This window comes from Trifolium pratense, linkage group LG5 (genome assembly GCF_020283565.1).
Source record: "Trifolium pratense cultivar HEN17-A07 linkage group LG5, ARS_RC_1.1, whole genome shotgun sequence".
Lineage (NCBI taxonomy): Eukaryota > Viridiplantae > Streptophyta > Magnoliopsida > Fabales > Fabaceae > Trifolium > Trifolium pratense.
In genome coordinates, this window is record NC_060063.1 from 30,300,302 (window position 1) to 30,326,758 (window position 26,457).

General features: G+C 34.4%; 3 protein-coding genes across 3 annotated transcripts; 1 reads left to right on the top strand and 2 right to left on the bottom strand.

Annotated features, from left to right (window-relative positions):
• Positions 1-1,271: 1,271 nt before the first annotated feature.
• Positions 1,272-7,623, top strand: LOC123884152 (protein STRUBBELIG-RECEPTOR FAMILY 6-like). Its single transcript, XM_045933172.1, has 16 exons — positions 1,272-1,648; positions 2,612-2,741; positions 2,834-2,905; positions 3,023-3,091; positions 3,178-3,249; positions 3,347-3,418; positions 3,830-3,901; positions 3,990-4,055; positions 4,152-4,214; positions 4,305-4,612; positions 4,760-5,037; positions 5,293-5,564; positions 5,808-5,937; positions 6,247-6,383; positions 6,861-7,017; positions 7,290-7,623. The coding sequence occupies exons 1-16, from the start codon at positions 1,558-1,560 to the stop codon at positions 7,437-7,439; spliced, it is 2,139 nt and encodes a 712-aa protein (XP_045789128.1). The 5' UTR covers positions 1,272-1,557; the 3' UTR covers positions 7,440-7,623.
• A 9,979-nt stretch (positions 7,624-17,602) lies between these two features.
• LOC123883369 (26S proteasome regulatory subunit 7) lies at positions 17,603-21,201 on the bottom strand. The gene is made up of 10 exons (XM_045932143.1): positions 21,034-21,201; positions 20,202-20,283; positions 19,788-19,879; positions 19,624-19,701; positions 19,399-19,460; positions 19,143-19,287; positions 18,842-19,060; positions 18,574-18,755; positions 18,175-18,350; positions 17,603-17,975 (listed from the first exon to the last, which is right to left on the bottom strand). The coding sequence occupies exons 1-10, from the start codon at positions 21,115-21,117 to the stop codon at positions 17,818-17,820; spliced, it is 1,278 nt and encodes a 425-aa protein (XP_045788099.1). The 5' UTR covers positions 21,118-21,201; the 3' UTR covers positions 17,603-17,817.
• Positions 21,202-22,285: 1,084 nt separating this feature from the next.
• LOC123883370 (26S proteasome regulatory subunit 7-like) lies at positions 22,286-25,691 on the bottom strand. Its single transcript, XM_045932144.1, has 10 exons — positions 25,533-25,691; positions 25,227-25,308; positions 24,610-24,701; positions 24,446-24,523; positions 24,221-24,282; positions 23,962-24,106; positions 23,661-23,879; positions 23,392-23,573; positions 22,989-23,164; positions 22,286-22,834 (listed from the first exon to the last, which is right to left on the bottom strand). Exons 1-10 carry the CDS (start codon positions 25,614-25,616, stop codon positions 22,677-22,679), a joined length of 1,278 nt encoding a protein of 425 aa, XP_045788100.1. The 5' UTR covers positions 25,617-25,691; the 3' UTR covers positions 22,286-22,676.
• Positions 25,692-26,457: the final 766 nt, after the last annotated feature.

Sequence of the window (26,457 nt, forward strand, 5' to 3'; positions counted from 1 at the left end):
TTTATTGTAAGTAAGGGATGCAGGTTCAATGACAAATCTGTATTTTGTTAATATAAAGCTGCAATAAAAAGAAAGAGAAAATGAGAGGGGAAAAAATTTGGTTTAGGGTTAGCTTATGTTAGCAAGCTTATAATATATGATATTATCGGTTTTTAATTGTTTAAATTGTGCAATGAAAATTGATGGTTCTTAATTGTCGTATGAAATCTTTCCTATGAAAGTTGATGGAGCTTAACACTTTGTGGACATAGTTTAAATCACAATTGGTCTGCTAGTGCATATTGTATCAATTGATCATCGGTTAATATTAAATTTGCAATGTTAAAATCAAAATAATGAATGTGATTAGTGACATGACTATGGTTGTGTTTGGTTGTATATTGCAAAAAAAATTGATTTAGCAAAATTGAGTTTGATAATAACTTTCCAAATTACACGTGATAATAACTTTCTAAATCCCACATGATAATTATTCTCTAAATTTATGATCCGGTAGAAAAAAAATCATTGATTACTAGGAAAGACATAAAAATATTTCGTGATGAATAATATAGTCAACAATAATTTTGATATGATATACTTTTAAAATTGATGGTGTTTATCAATTATTGCACATAATTTTAATCACAATTGGTATACTTGCCATATTGGTTGGAAATATTGCCTTGCACAAAAGGGTTGCGGGTTCGAATCCTATTCAAAACAAAATTGTGTTATTTTTTAATAAAAATTGCAAGATAAAATGGAGGAAAAACAAAGAAAATAAATTAGGGTTTAGAGTTTGCCTGTGTATACAAGCTTATAATATAAAAGATGTCTTCTTTTATACAGAAAATATCTTTACCTTACTATGATCTACAAAGAATCTACAAAAAAGACAACTAAAAATTTATATTTAAGGATAATTAATGTATTTGATTTTTTTTTATCACGATATTGTTACGAAGTTTCTATCGTCGTTAGCGATGACTAATCTTCGTCGGGAAACCTGTGGGGCAAACAAGGTAGGTTTTTTCTTACCAACTACATTTTCTTCATACGCATGAGTCATGAATCGAACCTCTAACCACATGCTTAAGTGGACCAAGACCCTTACCACTTAGACCAATTCATAATTGTTATTTATTTGATCTTTATTACATTAATTTTTGAATGAATAATTCCTTATATTTGTTATAGAGTATTGAACCATAATTGGTAAAATATTTGGCAATTTTGGTAAAACCTCTGCACTGTTTAGTTTTACTTAAAAAAATAGCAAAAATAAACTTGGAAAGAACAATAACAACAACGTTAATTTATATAGAATTTAGACAGTGAGATAAGGTTAGAAAATAAACAACATACGTGTCCTTGGAATCTACTACCTAAATCGTGCTTGCCAGCTTTACTCTTACTCAGTTATGAAGCCAACATATATAAACAACAACGGAATGAAACCCATTTATTAAATATTAATCAAAATCAAATTTTGACAAAAAGGGGTGCATTGAATATTTATTTTACTTTCTGGGTAGGAAGATTTTTTTGGTTCAAAGATTGATTCAGTGAGAAAACATGTCGGTGGATCCATGGCTGATGCTGATGTTGATGTTCATCAGCAGCACTTGTACTCTTGTCATCAATGGTGACACAGATCCAAATGATGGTAAGTGTTTCTCTTTCATTTCACATCTTTGTGTCTCTTTTTGTTGCATTGTGTGCTAGAGTTAGTTAAGACTAGTACTTTATTGGCTTTGTCTTGTTCTTTTTCTTTCATTTTGTTTCTTTTGATTTTTAATTATCAGCTTCTGTGGATTGTTCTGTTAATTTCTTATGAGATTAGTTTGATTTGGACAAAGTTTACTTTTTGGTTTTTGTTTTTATTGGTTTTTGTCTTGTTGGATTAATGTGAAGTTTTCTAATTGATCTGTTTAGTGGCGAATTTTATTAACCTCATTATAGCTGTTTATTCTGATTGATTAGGTTCCTTATGCTTTATTAACTAATGATTGTTTTTTTTGTTGTTTATGATGGGTTTGAGCTATTTGTGATTATTGCAATTCTTACTTAATTTCTGTGGATTTTGAATGTATGTGTGTGTATCTTTAATGTAGAAACAATTTAATCTAATTATTCCATCTTGCTAGATTTTCTTGTCAGAGTGAAGTTGACTTGTATTCGATATTTTTATGTTTTCTATCTTATGTTCTAATTCATCCTTCTTGTATTATGATGAAATGTAACAACCTTATGTTTGGTCCAGATTGGATTAGTTTCTAGCGTATAAGAGCTTCTCAAATGCGATAATTATTTGTTTTTTTTACTTGAGAAAAAGCCTTTATAAGTTTATAGGTGCTTATAAACGAAAGTTAGATGAGGGAGATTCTAGAAATGTTGACTTATATAGGTTGATTTCAATGATCAATTTGTTCCCTTACTGTTAGAAGTAATATGTTTGTGAATGTTATCATAGTGGTTTCAAATTTCAATCAATTTGAGAGGAATTTATATATCTTGAAATTATGTAAAACGGATGGTTGTGCGGACAGGTACTGATGTATTAGGGTACATATTTCCACTATATATGTTTGTGGTTTGCTTACTATGTTTTGGTGAATGTTCAATGCAGTCTCTACTTTAATGTCTTTGTTTCAAAGCATGAACTCACCGTCCCAGCTAAATTGGCCGGCCAATGGCAATGATCCTTGTGGACAATCTTGGACAGGCATCACTTGCTCAGGCAACCGAATCACCGAAATGTAAAGTCACACTCTGTCACTTTATATGACTTGATTGTTATTTTGTTTTGTTTCTGATTTTGATGATTTTTGTTTTTCTTACTTCTCATCAGTAAGTTACCTGGTCGTGGAATATCCGGAACTTTGAGTTACAATCTACAATCCCTGACAGCTCTGACCAACCTGTAAGTTAGGGAGCTTATATTTAAGGATTTTTTCTTTTCTTTTCTAAAGGGGGCCTATAATTAGGGACAGAGGGAGTATGTTTTAATATTGTAACCGATGCTTTGCAACTTTTGCAGAGATTTGAGTAACAACAATCTTGGTGGCACTATACCGTACTCGTTTCCTCAACAAACATTGCAGCACTTGTATGTTTCTATAGCATATATTGTTACTTTCATGTTATTTTTGTTCTGATAATGTAATTCCTAATAATTTTGTTACTTTATTGCAGAAATCTTGCTAATAATAATTTCAATGGAGGGATACCTTATGTTTTTTCTGATATTCCTTCTCTTATAAGCCTGTGTGTAATTATCTTCTTTGACTTCTTCTACTTCTCATTGTATAAACCTTTTCACAATTATTTGGATTCATTTTTAAAATTATTTTTGATAATGTAGGAATCTTGGTCACAATCAACTCAACCAAGGACTGTCTATGAGCTTTCAAAAGCTTACTTCCCTTACTACATTGTGAGATTTCTTCCTGACACTTCAACCATGTAAAAGTCGTGTAGATGTCTATCAAGTTTTGCCTTGTTTGGATGAAAAACTTAACTAAGTGCTTATTTCATGAGTGCTTATCATAATTTAAGTGCTTCTTCTCTTTCTATAACAAAATAAATTAAAGTCAAACTGTTTTCATATATGTAGTGTTTTCATAAACTATCCTTGAGAGTCTAAACAATATGCGTTTTTAACGAGTAATGATGGAGGCTATGTTTGTTTGGTTTTTATTATAGAATATGCTAGAATTTGGTTTGATGACGAGTCAGGGTCACAGGGCAATGTATGTTTGTTTGAATATGCTAGAATATGTGTTTTTAACGAGTAATGATGGAGGCTATGTATGTTTGTTTGACAAATATCTATTACTTGTTTCAGGGACGTTTCTTCCAATTCTTTTACTGGAGAGCTCCCTCAGACTATGAACGCACTATCAAGCATAAACACCATGTAAATGTCCAATCTCGTTTTTTTTTTGTCAATAGTTATGTGGTATTGATTACATTCTAAGTTGACTTGTTTATGTGTGTGTGTGTAGGAATCTACAAAACAACCAATTTACTGGAACCATCAATATCCTTGCTGATCTTCCTCTTCAAAATTTGTGCGTCTTTTTTTGTTGTTTCATATAACAGCTTTGGATATCTTTACCTGCATTTCCATAGAATTAGTTGTATTTAATTTATTAAATGTTTCTCAGGAATATCGAAAACAATCATTTTACCGGCTGGATACCAGAACAGTTGAAAAACATAAACCTACAGTAAGCATTGCCATTATGAGCGATTTCTTTAAGAATGTGTTTTTTCATCATACATTGTATAAACTTTAAAATGGTCAAATTTAATGACAGAAAGAATGGTAATTCGTGGAGCTCTGGACCTGCACCCCCACCTCCTCCTGGTACACCTCCAATAAACAAAAACAATGGTAATCACAAGTCTGGCGAACATAAAACCTCGTCAGGTTCTGGTTCAAGTGATGGAAGCAAAAAATCCGGTATAGGAGGTGGTGCCATTGCTGGAATAGTGATCTCTATCTTAGTTGTTGGCGCAATAGTAGCATTCTTTCTGGTGAAGAAAAGATCCAAGAAGTCGTCTGGAGATGTGGAAAAGCTAGACAATCGACCCTTGGCTCCTCATACTTCAAATGAAGTGCATGGTCAGAATCTCGTATACTCTTGATAAATCCTTTTTTTGATCTTTTATGAGAATGTTTCTCTTGTTTTACGTCACTTTTATATCTGATTTCATAGAATTTAACATTGTTATTAGTCAAATTGACATATTAGTATCTGTCATAATGTAGAAATGAATTCAACGCAAACTTCTTCTGTAATTGACTTGAAGACATTTGATACTTCTGCGGCCTCAATAAATCTTAAACCCCCTCCTCATAAATCGTTTGATGAAGACGAGTCTCCAAAGAAGCCCGCTGTTGTCAAGAAGACCGTAGCACCTCCTGCAAATCTGAAATCATATTCTATCGCTGACCTACAGATTGCTACGGGAAGCTTCAGTGTTGATCAACTTCTCGGCGAGGGGTCTTTTGGACGTGTATACCGTGCTCAATTTGATGATGGAAAGGTATTCCTTATCTATCTTGCTGAAAATCTGCTTCTATGAACCAGTTTGGATTAACTTTTAGCTTATGAGAACTTCTTGGTTAACATAAATTTATGATTCCTTTGAAAATAGTCCTTATTAGCTTAAGTGTTTAATGGAGAAGCAGATTACAACTCATACAAGAATTTTCTGTAGTGGACCAATGTCTTGAACATATGTATCTGCATATAAATGGTTTTGATTTTTTTTTTCTTTCTATTGCTGAAAACATTGCAGGTTCTTGCTGTGAAGAAGATAGATTCATCTGTCCTTCCTAATAATTTGTCTGAAGATTTTATGGAGATAGTTTCTAATCTCTCCCATTTGCATCATCCGAATGTGACGGAGCTTGTAGGTTATTGTTCAGAGCACGGACAACACCTCTTAGTCTATGAGTTTCACAAAAATGGATCACTGCATGAATTCCTTCACCTCCCTGATGAGTTCATTAAACCATTGATATGGAATTCACGTGTCAAGATTGCTTTGGGAATTGCACGCGCTTTAGAGTAAGTTGTTTGCTATTGTTGATACATGATCTTGATAATGCATTTTTAAACAGGTTTTAGGTTTAACCAAGTTACACTTAATATGAAATTGCCACTTTATGGAAGAAACTACGGATTTTTAAAGACAATAGAAGTTCAAACAGATATTTTAACACAAGAAAACACAGTGTCGTGCATCATGCATCAATTTAAATTATTTCGCCCTAATAATTAATAGCCTAACTCTATTAACTTATCTCTTAGGTACCTACATGAAGTTTGTTCGCCATCAATTGTTCATAAGAATATAAAGGCAGCCAACATATTGCTTGATACTGATCTTAATCCTCATCTAGACAGTGGATTGGCCAGCTATATTCCAAATGCAAACCAGGTATTTTATAAGTGACTTAAATGCGGTTTTGGTCCCTGTATTTTAGCCGATTCACGATTTTAGTCCATTTCTAAATTGGAAAATATAGTCCTGCAGTTTTTGAAATTTTTCCCACCATGGAATTTGGGGCTTATTTTTGCTGATATGTCAAGTTGAATAATGAGCTGACAAGTCACAGGGTGGTGTTTGCATTTTGTTTGATATATGTATGGATTTTGTTTGACAGTGCTCTTGCTGCTTGCAATTTCTCCTTTTGCCTAGTCGCATTTAATTCAAATACTAAAATTCTAACTTGTGTCTCATGTTCAGGTATTGAACAATAATGCTGGATCTGGATACGAGGCTCCAGAAGTCGGGATGTCTGGTCAGTATACTCTTAAGAGTGATGTCTATAGCTTTGGAGTTGTCATGTTGGAGCTTCTAAGTGGACGCAAACCATTTGATAGGTGAAATATTTGAATACTTTAGGCCTTAAAGTTACAGCTTTTACACTTGCATGCTTCCTAAAACAATACATGATTACGTGGACATATTATACAGTTCAATTTACAAATTACAACAATTCAATTATTTATGGCAAGTAGATACAGATACAGTGTCATGTACCTTTTAGTTGGGCTGAACAATATTGAGTACAAAGGTTTTAGACGATAGATAATGGTACATAGAATAACAAAATATTGATGGGGAGGTATATCTACTAAAGAGAAAACTAGAGTATGTCTACTCTATTCGCAATTTTACTATTTTTTATTCTTCTTCTTTGTGATGGTTCACTCTTGCTATCTATGAGGCAGTGTTTATGTCTTCTAATTGTTTTTGAATGTATGTGGAAACTTATTGTTATTACTGTGTTTGAAATTATGCACTGGTATAATATTCTAACTTTTCATTTTCTGATTATTGAAACATTCCCTCTACAGTTCAAGATCAAGATTTGAGCAGTCGTTGGTTCGATGGGCGACACCTCAACTCCATGATATTGATGCATTGGCTAAAATGGTTGATCCTGCACTAGAAGGACTATACCCTGTCAAGTCCCTTTCTCGATTCGCTGATGTCATTGCTCTTTGTGTTCAGGTAATGTCCCAAATTTCTGTTATGTTTTTTTAATAGCAGAAACGATAGTCTGTGAACTTGGATTCACACAGTTGGAGATCCAGACCGTCTAATCTTGAATTTATTATATGGTTTACATTGACTTTATGTTTTTTATACCTATTGTGAAGTCAAAATATAAACTTTCTTAGTCAAACGACTGGATTGCGTGAATACAAGTTATCAAGATCCGTTTGAACGATTAATGCTAATGCATTATTATATGGTTCTAATTTATAACATTTTTGTGGCAGCCGGAACCTGAATTCCGACCACCTATGTCAGAAGTGGTTCAAGCACTAGTTCGGTTAGTGCAACGAACCAACATGAGCAAACGGACATTTGGAACTGATCAAGGAGGATCCAACCGAGGAGGTGATGACCAAGACACCTTAGACATGTAAATGGAAACAAAATCCTTGTGTTGATAGAATGGCTTAAAAGGAATATAATATGCGTCTCATTTTCATCGTTTCTTTTTAACCCTTTGACAGTTTCTTCGAGTGAGATTGATTTGTACCATTGATCATTGAGGCTAGACAAACTATTCATGTATTTTACTCAGCTATTTATTTTATTTGTTATATAAATCTCAATAATTTAATTGTTTGTAAACTTGAAGCTTTTTTTAATGGATAGAGGGAGGGTCAAAGTTCAGAGAAAGGAAATATATAAACTAATTGAATGTGTAGTAGCAACTCCAGTGCAATCAGCTAAAAAACACGAACGGACTTGCTCATAATAAATTAACGAATCATTGTAACATTCGATATTAGCCATTTGCACAATAATTGACTTCACGATATGAATGACACTTATCCTTCCAACCCATTTGAAGCAATCATCCAATCCTTTGCGCCAAATTCTGACAAACCCCGGATAAGTTTTTTAGGTTTTTGACAACTACGTGAGAGTCAACGTGAAGTTCAATAGCTCGAAACTCACAAGACTAGGCCAGCCTCAAACCCTCTGAAACATCCCTAGAGACCCAAAATTTTAAAAAATACACTAATTATTTCCTCGTTATAATGTCGCAACAACCCTTCACAACCAGAGTTCAACTGACCTTTAGACGCTCGCCAGTATTAAGCTCGATACAATCTAACCTAAGGGAGGTGGCTACCAATTATCATAAACTAGACTGCACCTTAGTACTAGTACTTCGACTAGGCATATGTTGCATCAACTTAGCTTTTTGAGTAACAAAATTATTAACCTTAATTACTTCAAGCGAAGGTTTGATAAGGAAGGTGGAAATACTCAAGAGCTTTGTTCAAAAGCTACTCATAATTGAAGCTTTGTTTTGACGGTTGCTTTTGGGTTGTTAATGGCTGTTGGCTACTGTAACACCCAAACCCGTTATTTAATTAACTCTGCCTTTATAAAATATTTTTCGAAAATACACAGCGGAAAGATTGAAAATCTGATTTATAAAGCGCTGGTTTGAATATCACAAACTTCATTCAAAGATAATACTAATACATTTATCTAGTAAAATATTCGAATGAACTAAAAACAAAACCTCGCATCGAACGATGCGTTATTAGTTATACAAAACGGATACTTTTCAAATGAAAGCTTAAGACCAACAGAGTATACTAAAAGGACTACATGCATATACATATAAAAACCCCTTTTTCCCGTGTCTTAATCAGAGCAGAGCTTCACCATTGCACTCGGACGAGGCTAACACATAACCTGTCAACCTGGACCCCCAAAGGTCCAGCAATTAACACAAAGCAGAGAGTTAGAAAACATAAACATAAATATAAGTGTGAGTAGTATACTACACACTTCACACGCTATCATACATTTCTAACTCACGCACATACATCGTCAAATACGACTACCAATTAATCATTCATTTACAAACACACCAATCATATAGTTTCACGTCTTCTCGGACACTACCAAAGTGTTCATTTTATGGTCATGACGGACTCTACACTTGTTCATTTTATAGTCATGACGGACTCTGCTCATATACCAAGACATGGCAACAATCACAGTATTAAAGAATTAGTAAATACCAGAGCTTAACACATACGGAAAACACATTACAATCCAATCAGATATTGTCACATAACAATTATCAAATACATGTGCATTTACCCTAATGCATCTAATGCCAATTATCCAATGTCATGTCATCCCTAGACACGACTAATGCATGTGGTACCAATTTACATTGTTCAGATTTCAGTCATGACGGACTGTTCAGATTATAGTCATGTACGGACTGTTCAGATTATAGTCATGCACGGACTGTTCAGATTATAGTCATGCACGGACTCTACATCAGTTTTACATCATGCAGGATGCTGGCCAACTTAGACCATCTCATTCAGTTTTACATCGTTGCTGGATGGTGTCAGTTTTAGATCATGCAGGATCATCATCAATACAGTTTAAAATCATGTCGGATCTCGGTTATCATCAACCATCTCACTCATAAAGAGGAGTCACACAGTTTTATATCATGTTTGGATATGGGCTCCAGATCTCGGATAACATAATCCCATCTTCGGCCACTTTTCATAAACATAGTCCATTTTCATCAATTATTGGAATTCACATGATTCCCATAACACAATTATTCATGAATGCATGATTACTTTTAAACACATCAAATACATGACGCTATCTAGCTCGAAGCTATTCATTCACTGATGCGGAAACACAATTCCAACATCTAACACATTAGGATAACACAATATCCTATCACTCAAATCATAATTATTCACATGATAATTATCTGCATACTCATTTTTATACACACAAGGTTTCATTTACACTTATGTCATAAAACATACATCATTCTCTTATCATTGCAAATTAATGTTAAAACATATACATTGCTCACTTTAAGCTACGACTTATTGCACACACGTTTATCAATCATATAACGATCAACAATAAGCATTAATAGTATCAACATGTATCAACAATCATGTAAGGATACCCTTAAACCATGTTACAAGTGCCTAATCACACTTACAAACATTAACAAATATTGCTGTCACAGAGGCCTTCGCTAAGCGAAGCCTTAGCGAGACTTGGCGAACCTCACCAGAGGATCACCTGCTCATAGCGAGCTTTGGCGAGCTTCAGCGAACCTGTTCGCTACAGCGAACTCCTGGTCGCTTAGCGAACCACACCAGAACAGAATATCTGTTCTTGAGTTATCTAAGGCGGTTTAACCTCAAATCAACTCAAAAATCCATCTAGACATGTTATAAATTCTTATAAACAGCTAATTCAAGCATATATGGTATCAAGGAACATTAATCATCCTTTCCAAACATCCAAATACATCAAACAATCAAAATCATGTCAATTTCTTGCACTTTAAGCAAGTTTATCAAAACATGCAAATCATTGATCAAACATCTACATATTCCCATTTTCAACCCCCCAAAGTTGTTTACCTCATCTACCATGAGTTCACTACACATGTTAGGATCAAAAGAATCCATTTTCCATTAAGAAAATCACCCACAAAACCCACAAGAAAATAGAGTGGAAAGAGTTTGGGAATGGAGGAATCGACATCCTCCCCTCTTTCGAATCACTCACGAATATGTAATCTAACTCTCGTACCTTAGCTCGACGAATCCACAAGCTTGCTCTTCTCTTTCTCTCCCACGAGCTCTTCCTCTCCCTCATGAGCTCCTTGCCCTAGCTAAGCTCTTGAACTTCTCATGGAATTGTAACTTATGAGACTATTCACCCAAACTTATGCTACTTATAGCTCTCTCCATTCTCATGGATCCAAGCCCACTTGGCTTAGGCCCAATGCCTATTCCACGCCCAAAGGCCCAAACAACATAACTTCTCGCTCATTAACTTACGTTCTCGCTAAATGATTATTTGCCGCTTAATCATTTAATTATAAATCACGCCCTCGCGTAATAAAATAATTAAATAACGAATACTAAATTTTGGGTCGTTACAACTCTACCCCCCTTAAAAGATTTTCGCCCTCGAAAATTACCCGACTCAAACACAACTCCGGATAAATTCCCTCATCCGACTTTCTAATTCCCAACTTGCATTCTAACCAGCGGGTTTTCTAGTCATAATACCTTAACCGGTACGGTCTCTTACACAAACTCCGATTCAAATTCACACTTCTTCCGGATTCGTACCAACACAACATACAAACTCCAAACCAAACCAAGTTTGACAAAATCAGTCAATCCCAATCGACACAATCTCGTCTACTCATCAACAATAGATCAAGGACAGCTAATCCCTTGATTTGTCGATAGATAGTCAACAATCGTGATGATGGCATAAACCATTCTCATCAAACTACTTAAAATTTTCTCTTAACATCTTACGGTACTCACAGCACCGCCCCAAAAACAAATTCTACTCCGTCTAATGCACTCCGAAAAGACACCTCTGTTGCATACTCCGCAACTCCTTAAGTTCCATAGGTTCTCAACATTTTCTTAAGTCGTTTCACTGTGCCGAATCCCATTCCAACTATTCATTTGGTAGCACAACTTCTACACTCATTTGTTGTCCAACTTCTCAAGGTTCTTAACACATTCCAAAAATATATACTATCCAACCGTCAAATTCCTTTTTCCTTGCAATTCCCAAATCATCGCGTCGAACATTCAACATAACTGTTTTATTTTCCAAATAATCTCTTATCCAATTTCTGACTTCCTTAACATGACCTTTCCAATGTCACTTTTCCGTCAAGGTACTTTTATCCAAAATATTACCTTAAGTCACTCGTCGACTAACTATCATCCCACCGTTTACGATGAAAATATCCATAATCATTTATTTCCTTCCCACATGGTATTACTATACTACTCCAACATATACGATGTTCCCAACATCACTTAGTTTCCACCGACTTTTCCATTCCATAAATAATTTTCCAATTGCTACAAAACATCTCTGATACTTACTTCAAGCATCACTTCCAAATTCTCAACACACATTTTCCAAACACAACAATCACTTATGTGTGAGATAGTCCTTTCCGCAAATTCTTACTTGACATAAGTCACTTCTTACGTCTCTCTAATACTCGTGCTCGACACGTTTCCAAAGGCTAACTTTCTTATTTCCAAACATCCAAAAATGATACTTCGCCCTCAGTTCCATCTCAACCTCCTAAGGTTTCATCCAGCTCCGACACTAATCGCCCGATCATTATCCAAATGAAATTATTTCTTTCTCGACAAGCTCTTACAAAATCCATCAAATTGTCACCCCACCTCCATCTTGAAATAGCTCTACTACTCATACCATTCCCTACTATGGTATCTCTTAATTCCATTCTCATCTACTATGAGAACTCACTTCTTTTCCTTGGTTATACACCACTAATGGTTCTCTAAGTTTAACATCCATATTCTAAGCTTCTCAAATCTTTCCAAGAAATGACTACTCGATTCTAACACACTCAACCGCTATAAATCCTTCCTAGGCTCTTCTCGATCACCTAGTAGTTCCATATTCAATCTTGGTGACTATCAAAAGTTGATTTCCAAACAACCACAGTTCATATCTTGTTGATCCCAACAACGTCCTTATTTGTCGCACACAATCCAACTAGTCGCGTTCCTTATCGTTCTTCACTGTGACAAACATACTTTCTCCATTCGATCAGTTCTTATTCGCATCTCGTGACTATCTTAAAGTCATAACATCCTAAAGTCCATCCACACAAAATCTTTATTCCAATCTTGACTAGTCTCTTCGAACTATTCAAGATGTTTACTTTCCTTAAAGGTTCACTTGCTAATAATTAACAAGTTTAGCTCACACCGATACAACTCTATAGGTATTCCCACCATTCTTATAACCTTCACCTAATCATCACTAGGTTCGACTACTCTTAACGCACAACGTCTTCTCCGTTTTCCAACAACGGTTTCCATTTAACATCTCTGTTCGTTCCACCATTCCACAATGGTCACATTCTCTTTACGGCTAAACAACTTTAGTTCGACTCATTCTGAATCTTCCGGAATGATCATCTAATATTTCCTCCAAAATACTCTCCAATTAAGACCCTTACTTTCAATCCCTTATTAAAGTGACGTCTACTCGTCATTACTCAACTTGTCTGAACGACAACGTCCTACTCCTTCCATTCCATGGTATTGCTTCTGAGAAATTCTTGTAGTTCTCATCCGCCTCTAGTCCATACTCTTGTACACTACACGATCTCCAATCGTTTCCAAACGGTCTTCATCTTTCTTAACCAATCTCAGTGTTGATCCCATGATGAACACTTAGTCCAACAACTTTTCATCTAGAATTCTTCACAACTTGCTGTCCAAGTTCCTTCCACTTCGAACAACACTAATCAATCTTGAACAATCTACTTCAAGAGCATCTCCATCCATCCTAACTTCTTCACATTCGAACCGTCTCGGAGAGACACAACTTTCTCCCCCACTTATTTCAAACCCATCTATACTCTTCCACTAGAACTTCCGGTATAAACACCTAGTCATTCTATCGATTCTAAATATATTCTCCCAAAAAGAATCTAGTACCGACAACATTTACATGTGTGTCGCATACAAGGGTAAACGTAAGGCATTAAACCTAGACATCTACACAAATATCCTGTATAGTCCTCTTGACATATACGCCACTACGCAAATACATAAGTATTCTATTCCCCACATATACTAGTGTAACAATCTTCATACCAACTAGCATACGCAAACACAACAACATGTCAATACATATATTTATAACAAAAATATATGTAAGACAACAAAACATCCATGTACACAAGACATCGAGTCAAGTACATGCATTACATTTCATTTGCCCGCATACTTACAACATCTACTCAAGCATGTATAAAACATAGCATGTTCTAAAACAAGTTCTCATCATGAGAATACATTCACATTGTTCAATTAAAGAACCACACTAAGTACTAGTAATCAATCTACCACATGTTATAAACAAACATATAACAACACACATTAGGATCTACTTACATCCTACTTCTTTCTCACTCTAGTGAAAAATTCATTTTCACTTACACAAAAGAAAATAATCTTATGTTTTCAACAAAATCTTCATCACATGCAGTTTTACATCATGCTGGATCATCAACTATTAGCAATAAGCATCTACAAACCAAAAGTTCAAACCACACAAATTTTTTTAAAACCTTAAGCATAAAAATACTCAACCACTACTTGACTTGATAACTTATAACAATGATAAGTATCAATCGCATCAAGCACACACAACAAGAAAAGACAGACACCACTGGCACACGCTCACTCGATCTGAATGCACAGACCGGCTCTGATTGACACCTAACCTCACAGTCCGAAGACGACCTGCTCTGATACCACTTTGTAACACCCAAACCCGTTATTTAATTAACTCTGCCTTTATAAAATATTTTTCGAAAATACACAGCGGAAAGATTGAAAATCTGATTTATAAAGCGCTGGTTTGAATATCACAAACTTCATTCAAAGATAATACTAATACATTTATCTAGTAAAATATTCGAATGAACTAAAAACAAAACCTCGCATCGAACGATGCGTTATTAGTTATACAAAACGGATACTTTTCAAATGAAAGCTTAAGACCAACAGAGTATACTAAAAGGACTACATGCATATACATATAAAAACCCCTTTTTCCCGTGTCTTAATCAGAGCAGAGCTTCACCATTGCACTCGGACGAGGCTAACACATAACCTGTCAACCTGGACCCCCAAAGGTCCAGCAATTAACACAAAGCAGAGAGTTAGAAAACATAAACATAAATATAAGTGTGAGTAGTATACTACACACTTCACACGCTATCATACATTTCTAACTCACGCACATACATCGTCAAATACGACTACCAATTAATCATTCATTTACAAACACACCAATCATATAGTTTCACGTCTTCTCGGACACTACCAAAGTGTTCATTTTATGGTCATGACGGACTCTACACTTGTTCATTTTATAGTCATGACGGACTCTGCTCATATACCAAGACATGGCAACAATCACAGTATTAAAGAATTAGTAAATACCAGAGCTTAACACATACGGAAAACACATTACAATCCAATCAGATATTGTCACATAACAATTATCAAATACATGTGCATTTACCCTAATGCATCTAATGCCAATTATCCAATGTCATGTCATCCCTAGACACGACTAATGCATGTGGTACCAATTTACATTGTTCAGATTTCAGTCATGACGGACTGTTCAGATTATAGTCATGTACGGACTGTTCAGATTATAGTCATGCACGGACTGTTCAGATTATAGTCATGCACGGACTCTACATCAGTTTTACATCATGCAGGATGCTGGCCAACTTAGACCATCTCATTCAGTTTTACATCGTTGCTGGATGGTGTCAGTTTTAGATCATGCAGGATCATCATCAATACAGTTTAAAATCATGTCGGATCTCGGTTATCATCAACCATCTCACTCATAAAGAGGAGTCACACAGTTTTATATCATGTTTGGATATGGGCTCCAGATCTCGGATAACATAATCCCATCTTCGGCCACTTTTCATAAACATAGTCCATTTTCATCAATTATTGGAATTCACATGATTCCCATAACACAATTATTCATGAATGCATGATTACTTTTAAACACATCAAATACATGACGCTATCTAGCTCGAAGCTATTCATTCACTGATGCGGAAACACAATTCCAACATCTAACACATTAGGATAACACAATATCCTATCACTCAAATCATAATTATTCACATGATAATTATCTGCATACTCATTTTTATACACACAAGGTTTCATTTACACTTATGTCATAAAACATACATCATTCTCTTATCATTGCAAATTAATGTTAAAACATATACATTGCTCACTTTAAGCTACGACTTATTGCACACACGTTTATCAATCATATAACGATCAACAATAAGCATTAATAGTATCAACATGTATCAACAATCATGTAAGGATACCCTTAAACCATGTTACAAGTGCCTAATCACACTTACAAACATTAACAAATATTGCTGTCACAGAGGCCTTCGCTAAGCGAAGCCTTAGCGAGACTTGGCGAACCTCACCAGAGGATCACCTGCTCATAGCGAGCTTTGGCGAGCTTCAGCGAACCTGTTCGCTACAGCGAACTCCTGGTCGCTTAGCGAACCACACCAGAACAGAATATCTGTTCTTGAGTTATCTAAGGCGGTTTAACCTCAAATCAACTCAAAAATCCATCTAGACATGTTATAAATTCTTATAAACAGCTAATTCAAGCATATATGGTATCAAGGAACATTAATCATCCTTTCCAAACATCCAAATACATCAAACAATCAAAATCATGTCAATTTCTTGCACTTTAAGCAAGTTTATCAAAACATGCAAATCATTGATCAAACATCTACATATTCCCATTTTCAACCCCCCAAAGTTGTTTACCTCATCTACCATGAGTTCACTACACATGTTAGGATCAAAAGAATCCATTTTCCATTAAGAAAATCACCCACAAAACCCACAAGAAAATAGAGTGGAAAGAGTTTGGGAATGGAGGAATCGACATCCTCCCCTCTTTCGAATCACTCACGAATATGTAATCTAACTCTCGTACCTTAGCTCGACGAATCCACAAGCTTGCTCTTCTCTTTCTCTCCCACGAGCTCTTCCTCTCCCTCATGAGCTCCTTGCCCTAGCTAAGCTCTTGAACTTCTCATGGAATTGTAACTTATGAGACTATTCACCCAAACTTATGCTACTTATAGCTCTCTCCATTCTCATGGATCCAAGCCCACTTGGCTTAGGCCCAATGCCTATTCCACGCCCAAAGGCCCAAACAACATAACTTCTCGCTCATTAACTTACGTTCTCGCTAAATGATTATTTGCCGCTTAATCATTTAATTATAAATCACGCCCTCGCGTAATAAAATAATTAAATAACGAATACTAAATTTTGGGTCGTTACAGCTACAAATCTTAACAAAGGTTTTTTTTTGACAACAAAGCTTTTTTTTTGTTTACAATGAGTTGAGAATTGAACCCGAGACTTATAGCATACTACTCAAACCCCTTACCACTAGAACAAACCTAGTGGCTTATCTTAACAAAGCTTTTTGTTACGTGATGCTTCAAAATGGAAGATTCGTTTAAGATAATAAACTAATTAAAGCATATTAGCATATCAAATTATCAATTGCTTAAGAGAAAACTGAGTTATCATGTATATTAGAATGTAGTGCTATATTACACGACAATATTTACCAAAATTGCACATGATTGTATTATATCCTTAACTATTTATTACTCTTTTTCAACTCTTGTGAATTATATCTCTCAACACCGTTCCTTAATGGATGGAATATTAAATCAAATATTCTAGATAGTTCTCAAAATCAACTAATGTTCTGTTTGTTTCACCGGTCAATATATTTTGGATGTATCCTAGATTGAAGCTTCGATATAACCACAAGGTGCAAGTGATTTGGAATGTGAAAAATGAATTAAGTTTCAAACAAATGCTTAGCTACATTTCCAAACAGTGCAAGGTCAAAAGGTTCAATATAGCAAAAAGTCTCGAACAATTTTGGATGTAACATTACAAATCATTTGATACAGAAGGAGACCTTTAAGAGTCTGCAAATGAAATATGCATTCAACCAGACTAGTTTCATAAACTGCTCACCAAAGAACCATATGCCCTTAAATAATTTTCTCTGAAGAAAATAAATATTGTTCATGCATGTTATGGTCTCTGGGAAAGTAGATGAAAAAATAACTCAATTGTAGACCATATATTTGGGAGTGGCACTGAACTTCTGGTACCCTTTGATGACTTTATTCACTGCATCAAGGAAGTCTTTCTCTGTTACAGTCTTCCTTCGGGCGCGGATAGCATACATACCAGCTTCTGTGCATACACTCCTTATATCAGCTCCTGGAGATAACAAAAAATATCTTGGTCAGAAAAGAAAACTAAACATTTCATGACAGAAAGCAAGTAGCAAAAATACCTCAAAACCAGAACAAGTTTTGCTTAAAAAGGATTTAAGCCAGAATATCAAAGTATTTAAAAGATCAATGGTCAGAAGGTAAAAGCTAAATTAAAAATTGCCCAGTTGTTAACTTGTTCTTACCGGTAGAGTTTGGGCAAAGCCGAGCTAGAAGTTCAAAACGAATATCCCTTTCACAGTTCATGGTTCTTGTGTGAATCTTGAATATCTGTGTCCTACTCTCTAAATCAGGAAGGCCAAATTCAACTTTACGATCCAATCGTCCAGGTCGTAATAGTGCTGGGTCCAGAGTGTCGGGCCTAGAAATTTTGGACAAAAGCCATTAGCAATAAAGCTAGCATAATTATGGAAACTAGCAATGCAACCTTGATTTTATCTCTATTTATTACAAGAGGGTTGGCAGACATTATGACATCAATTATACGAAATAGGACAGTGAATACAGATAGTGAGACACTTTGTAGCCATATACAGTTAAATAGAGAACAAAGGAAAAACCAAATAGTAGTAAAATCAACCAACCTGTTTGTTGCCATCAAAACTTTGATGTTTCCTCGAGCATCAAACCCATCAAGCTGATTCACAATTTCAAGCATAGTTCGCTGAACCTCATTATCACCACCAACACCATCATCAAATCGTGCACCTCCAATTGCATCCACTTCATCAAAAAACACAATGCATGCCTTCTTTGAACGAGCCATCTACAGGAGGTAACAAATTCTGTCAATGGTACCAATCAGGGAACAATGATCAAAGCAAAGCTTGAAAACAAGACTTAAATATTTACCTGAAATAGTTCACGAACCATCCGAGCTCCCTCACCAACATATTTCTGAACTAGTTCACTTCCAATGACCCTAATAAAACAGGCATCAGTTCTATTAGCAACAGCCCTGGCTAGAAGTGTTTTGCCAGTTCCTGGTGGACCATAACAAAGCACGCCCTTTGGAGGATCAATTCCAAGCTTGACAAATTTCTCTGGATGAAGCATGGGAAGTTCAACAACCTTGCAGAGAAATAAAAAAAAATTAGTGCCACGTAACTTATTTCCTTTGGTATATGAAATGTGGAAATTTTCAAAAACTTACTTCACGCATCTTTTCAATCTGTTCCTTACAACCACCAACATCATTATATGTCACATCTGGTTTCTCTTCAACTGTCATCATTGTAACACTTGGATCAATTTTTGGAGGCAAAGGAATCTGAATCTGATATTTGTTTCTATCAACACTGCAATGATAATCAAATAAAGGTTAAACAAACACAATCAAGGTAATGATGTTGTTACTCTTCTTTCAATGGGTGATATTTTATCATAAATGGTTATTTTTGGATACATACCCAACACGCATTCCTTCCTCTATGTCTGTGGGGGAAACCTTGTCTCCGAGCCCAACAACAAACTGTTATCATCAAAGCAAACGGAATATTAGACCGAGCGTAAAAAATGCGTGAAAATCTTGGCATATTAAACAGCACATAAACAAGTGATGCCTGACATTTGCAAACAAATATCAATATAATATACAATGGTTAAATGAAAATATTGAAGTGATGTATAAGCACCTTAGCAATTTGCTTCACATTGATAACATATTTGGCATCCTCGGAGTTTGGATTTATAATTTTTGTGCATCTTGCAACCTGTTCAATAAATACTCATTGTTAGCCATTCCTACAAATAAAAGAAGCGCTTCGAACAAATTCTAAAAAATGAGAAAGAAAATCACCTGAAGAGGCTGCTCCTCCTGCATCATCTGCTTATCAGAAACAAGATCCCACTGACTTGGTGCCGCTAAACCAGTATCAGACTCCTTGATACCTATTATTACAACAGGAAGTTAAACATCTAAGGAAGTGTGCATGTGTTAACAGCATCCAACTCTAGCAACTAAGACAAACCACTATGAAATATGAATGCCACGAAAATAAAACGCCTAGAATTAAATTTGGAGATAGATATATACCCAATTAAGGGACTACTTGTAAGCATCAAAATGAAAATAGACAACAAAGGGGCATAGAATAGGCCACAATACCAAGGGAAAAAAAATATAAGATGTATTTTTGTTTGGTTTAAACAATTTCAACCATGTACAAAGCAATCAAGAAAAGCAGAAACAAACTAAACCTTTTTCACATACCACATAAGTCATTCACTTTCTTTGCCATATCTTTGATTTCCTTCTCCACTTTTTTTATGCCTGTGGAATAAGGTCCCAAACCCTGCAGAAAGTAGAACAAATATTTCATAAATGACTGATAAATGCACTAACAATGAGAAAACTACTGATTAGAGAGAAGCATTTTCAGTACAACAACTAAGAAGCCCGGCAGGTAAAGTACACAGTTCAAATCCCATCGGGAACAGTTGTCATACAGCCATCAATACCACTTTAGTAAATAAATATTCCCCCTTTACCCAATTTTTTGGAATCAACATGAGCAAAACATCACCATAGCTTTCTATATGACAGAGCAAATAGACTCCACTAAATACATAGCTACGCTACGCACACGAGTAGCACTCAGTAACTCTCAATTAAACCTATTCATTTCATTGGCCACACTTAATCGCCATATAAAAAGTTTTGAACTTTACATCATATAACCACGTAATACGTAGTTTCCAAGTATAGTGTTCACGGCTAATGCAATCCCCAATTTACATAAACCCACACCCAACAAATCAAAACAAAATCTTTCTTCCGCATACACCTTCACCTCTATAGAGTTATAAAACTAAAAAAAAAATTAAAAATTGACCTTTAAGTAACCCTAGATCCAAAATCATAAAATATCCCAAAAAAAAAAACACAAATTGATCAAAAACCCAATACCCACGTACTTAAAAATAAATTGATAACAAATTAGACCATATTCCAACGAAATAGAACCAGAAAAAAGTAAGTCTTCGAATTGGTAAACCTAAAAAAACAGAATTTGACAAAATTAAGGTTTTAGAGAGAATTTTACATAGGTTTTAAGAAGAGCGATGTCATCCTCGTCGAGTGGGCGAGGATTCTTTTCGTCCTTCAATTCTTCATTATCGATCGCCATTGATGGAGGTTGATTTTTGAGTGAAAAAGAAAAAGAAAGCTTCGATTTGGAATTGTGTGTGTCTGGTCTTGATATTTATAAGCGAGTTTATTTTTTGAACAAGAAATAAATAACAAAAGATGGTAACCCAAAAAAAAAGATAACAAAAGAAAAAAAAAAGATTTCTATAAAAATAAAAATATATAAATAACTCCTTCAAAAAAAATATATAGATAACAAAGATTTTTGTTTTTTTAAGAGATACAATAGCAAAAGATATCTTATTATAGATTATAGATGATTCCAAATTTTGCATCCTTCATTATAATTCTACTAAAAAAAATATAAAAAATATTGGAAAAATATAAGATAAATACAATAAAAAGATAATATACTTAAAAATATGAATAAAATATATTATAGATATGTTAAAAAAAAATTCCCCACCAAAAAAAAAGCATAAAAATAGGAAAATCTACTACTGTATTAAGCTACTAACTATATATTAAAAGTAATTATAAGACAACATTTTTTTCGTTGATGAAATATAATATTTTAACATCTACTAATAATCTATCAAATATGATAACATCAAATAAATTACTCCACGATTATCAAAAAAAAAAAATTTCTCCACCATCTATTTAAATAATTAAAAGCCAAGTAAGCGTCTCATGTCATCGTTTTTCACAGTCAGTGTCTAACTTGCCATATGAGAGTCCTAAGTGATGGAATCTTCATATTGCAGAGGGATCGCAAAAAAATAAAAATTATGAGGGTTAAAACAAAACTCGCCTACTTTATATGGGTAAAAATTTATTTACACTATGTTTTATTCATTTTAGAGGATTTAAATCCAAATCATATTCCAAAATTGCTATTTTAGTCATGTGGGTAGTAGAAATGGTGAGATTTTCTTTTGGCACCCTATGTGTTTTCTCAGGCGCCCTTCTAACTTATCAAAATACCCCTTAAGTAGCGGACACAATCCATTACATAAGTAGTGGATGAATAAAAATTTCTAAAGTTTGGATGATTTAAGATTTCACGCGCCCCACAAACCCTAGGAGAAATTTACAATTTTTGCCATCAGCTACTTATGTAGCGGACAACCATTTTACACGAAAAAAACAGACGAGAATTACGTTTGAAAGAATTAATAAACGATTTACATTACATTGGAACATTGTTAGTTCAATAGGAATAATTTTATTACATTCAGCAATGAATATTATAACATAAAACAAATTCAAAAAAAAAAACAAAAATACATTCGGTTAGTCATAGTGATCAGTCTTCTTGGGGTAAAAGGCGACTTTTGGGGGACCCGGACAATCAGCCCTCTATGAGTAAAATTAAATATAGCAAACAGTCTCAAAACAATTTTGGATGTAACATTACAAATCATTTGCTACAGAAGGAGACCTTTAAGAGTCAACAAATGAAATATGCATTCAACCAGACTAGTTTCATAAACTGCTCACCAAAGAACCATATGCCCTTAAATAATTTTCTCTGAAGAAAATAAATATAGTTCATGCATGTTATGGTCTTTGGGAAAGTGTAGATGAAAAAATAACTCAATTGTAGACCATATATTTGGGAGTGGCACTGAACTTCTGGTACCCTTTGATAACTTTATTCACTGCATCAAGGAAGTCTTTCTCTGTTACAGTCTTCCTTCGGGCGCGGATAGCATACATACCAGCTTCTGTGCATACACTCCTTATATCAGCTCCTGGGGAGAATAAAAAGTATCTTGGTCAGAAAAGAAAACCACAACAGGTTTTGCTTAGAAAGGATTTAGGCCAGGATATTGAAGTATTTAAAAAATCAATGGTCAGAAGGTATAAGATAAATTAAAAATAGCCCAGTTGTTAAGATGTTCTTACCAGTAGAGTTTGGGCAAAGCCGGGCTAGAAGTTCAAAACGGATATCCCTTTCACAGTTCATGGTTCTTGTGTGAATCTTGAATATCTGTGTCCTACTCTCTAAATCAGGAAGGCCAAATTCAACTTTACGATCCAATCGTCCAGGTCGTAATAGTGCTGGGTCCAGAGTGTCGGGCCTAGAAATTGTGGACAAAAAGCCGTTAGCAATAAGGCTAGCATAATTATGGAAACTAGCAACGCAACCTTGATTTTATCGGTATTTATTGCAAGAGAATGGGCAGACATTATGATATCAATTATAGGAAATATGACTGTGAATTTCGATAGTTGAGACACTTTCATGATAACATCTACAGTTAAATAGAGAACAAAGAAAAACCAAATAGTAGTAAAATCAACCAACCTGTTTGTTGCCATCAAAACTTTGATGTTTCCTCGAGCATCAAACCCATCAAGCTGATTCACAATTTCAAGCATTGTTCTCTGAACCTCGTTATCACCACCAACACCATCATCAAATCGTGCACCTCCAATTGCATCAACTTCATCAAAAAACACAATGCATGCCTTCTTTGAACGAGCCATCTACAGGAGGTAACAAATTCAGTCAAATGGTACCAATCAGGGAACAATGATCAAAGCAAAGCTAAAAAACAAGACTTGAATATTTACCTGAAATAGCTCACGAACCATCCGAGCTCCCTCACCAACATATTTCTGAACTAGTTCACTTCCAATGACCCTAATAAAACAGGCATCAGTTCTATTAGCAACAGCCCTGGCTAGAAGTGTTTTGCCAGTTCCTGGTGGACCATAACAAAGCACACCCTTTGGTGGATCAATTCCAAGCTTGACAAATTTCTCTGGATGAAGCATGGGAAGTTCAACAACCTTGCAGAGAAATAAAAAAAAATTAGTGCCACCTAACTTATTTCCTTTGGTATATGAAATATGGAAAATCTCAAAAACTTACTTCACGCATCTTCTCAATCTGTTCCTTAGAACCACCAACATCATTATATGTCACGTCTGGTTTCTCTTCAACTGTCATCATTGTAACACTTGGATCAATTTTTGGAGGCAAAGGAATCTGAATCTGATATTTGGTTCTATCAACACTGCAATGATGATTAAATAAAGGTTAAACAAAACACGGAAACAAGGTAATAATGCTTTTACTCTTCTTTCAATGGGTGATATTTTATCATAACGGGTTATTTTTGGATACATACCCAACACGCATTCCTTCCTCTATGTCAGTGGGGGAAACCTTGTCTCCGAGCCCAACAACAAACTATTATCATCAAAGCAAAAGGAGTATTAGACCGAGCGTAAAAAATAAATGAAAATCTTGGCATATTAAACAGCACATAAACAAGTGATGCCTGACATTTGCGAACAAATATCAATATAATATACAACGTTTAAATGAAAATATTGAAGTGATGTATAAGCACCTTAGCAATCTGCTTCACATTGATAACATATTTGGCATCCTCGGAGTTTGGATTTATAATTTTTGTGCATCTTGCAACCTGTTCAATAAATACTCATTGTTAGCCATTCCTAAAAATAATAGAAGAGCTTCGAACAAATTCTACAAAATGAGAAAGAAAATCACCTGAAGAGGCTGCTCCTCCTGCATCATTTGCTTATCAGAAACAAGATCCCACTGGCTTGGTGCAGCTAAACCAGTATCAGACTCCTTGATACCTGTTATTACAACAGAAAGTTAACATCTAAGGAAGTGTGTATGTATTAACAGCATCCAACTCTAGCAACTAAGACAGACTACTATGAATGCCACGAAATAAAACGCCTAAATAATATCAACTATTGAGTCGTTCCTTCAGTTTAGAATTAAATTTGGAGATAGAAATATACCCAATTAAGGGACTACTTGTAAGCATCAAAATGAAAATAGACAACAAGGGGGCATAGGGGTCGTTTGGCCCAGCTTTTTTTAGAGCTTATACAAACAGCTTATGCAATTTTTATATATTATTATAAGTTTGTCATGGTAGTTTATGATAAAATAGCTTATAAAATTACAATTTTCACCAGTGTGAACTTATAAAATAGCATAAAACCTAATTTATATTGCATAAGCTCTAAAAAAAGCTAGGCCAAACTAGCCCATAGAATAGGCCACAATACTCTTTGGTTTAAACAATTTGAACCATCTATCTACAAAGAAATCAAGAAAAGCAGAAACAAACAAAAACGTTTTTCACATACCACATAAGTCATTCACTTTCTTTGCCATATCTTTGATTTCCTTCTCCACTTTTTTTATGCCTGTGGAATAAGGTCCCAAACCCTGTATAAAGTAGAACAAATATTTCATAAATGACTGATAAATGCACTAATAATGAAAAAATTTCAACTTTAACATCACATAACCGTATAATTAATCAGAAGGTACAGTGTTCACAGCTACTACAATCCCCAGTTTACACAAAACCCACATCCAAAAACCAATAAAAATTTGAATTGAGGGTCAATCAAAAAAAGAAAAAAAAATTAAAAAGATGAGATTTTTACATAGGTTTTTAGAAGAGCGATGTCGTCCTCGTCGAGTGGGCGAGGATTCTTTTCGTCCTTGAGCTCTTCATTATCGATCGCCATTGATGGAATAGAGGTTGATTCTTTGAGTGAAAAAGAAGAAAGTGTCGAGATTTGGAATAGGCTATTAGTCACATATATTTATATTTATAAGCGACTTGAACAAGACATAATAACAAAAAGATTTTTATAAAAATAAATAAGATATTTGTGTTTTTTACTTTTTTTAGAGATATCATTATTTTTTTTTAAAAAAAAAAAAAAAAACTTATAACATAGAAGTAATTATATTTTCCCTTTTTTTTTACAATTTTGAATTTTCTTGAGAATTTTTTTTTTTTTTACAATATTAGCAATGAGGATCGAACCTAGGACCTTATGCATACTACCCAAATTTCTCAAACAAACCTATTGGCTTCAATTTTCTTGAGATTGATATCTACTAATAATAATAATCTAATAAAATTAATTATTCTAAGTTTACTAATTTAGCCTCATTAATTTTAATAATATTTCAAACATTCTACACTTATAGGTAATTTTATTCGATATTTGAGTTTGTTGCTATATTAATGTAGAAAAATTATTTTAAATTAAATATTTAAAAATTTGTTATATAATATTATTAAAATATAAGTGAAATTATTGTGTTAATTATTTTTTGTAAGTTTATTTATTCAATTTTTTATATTTAAGTGAAAATTAACTGTCCCGTGTATATTTTAATTAAAAAATTTATTATGAATATTTAGGACAATTTAGTAAGTTTGATACTAATTAACTTTATTATATTATTATTAATTATTTTTCCCCCTATTTTTAGGTATAGATTGTTATGTTTTATTCCTATCTATAATCTATTTTGTTCTTATTTTTAAGCATATCATCTTTCAATATTTTTTTT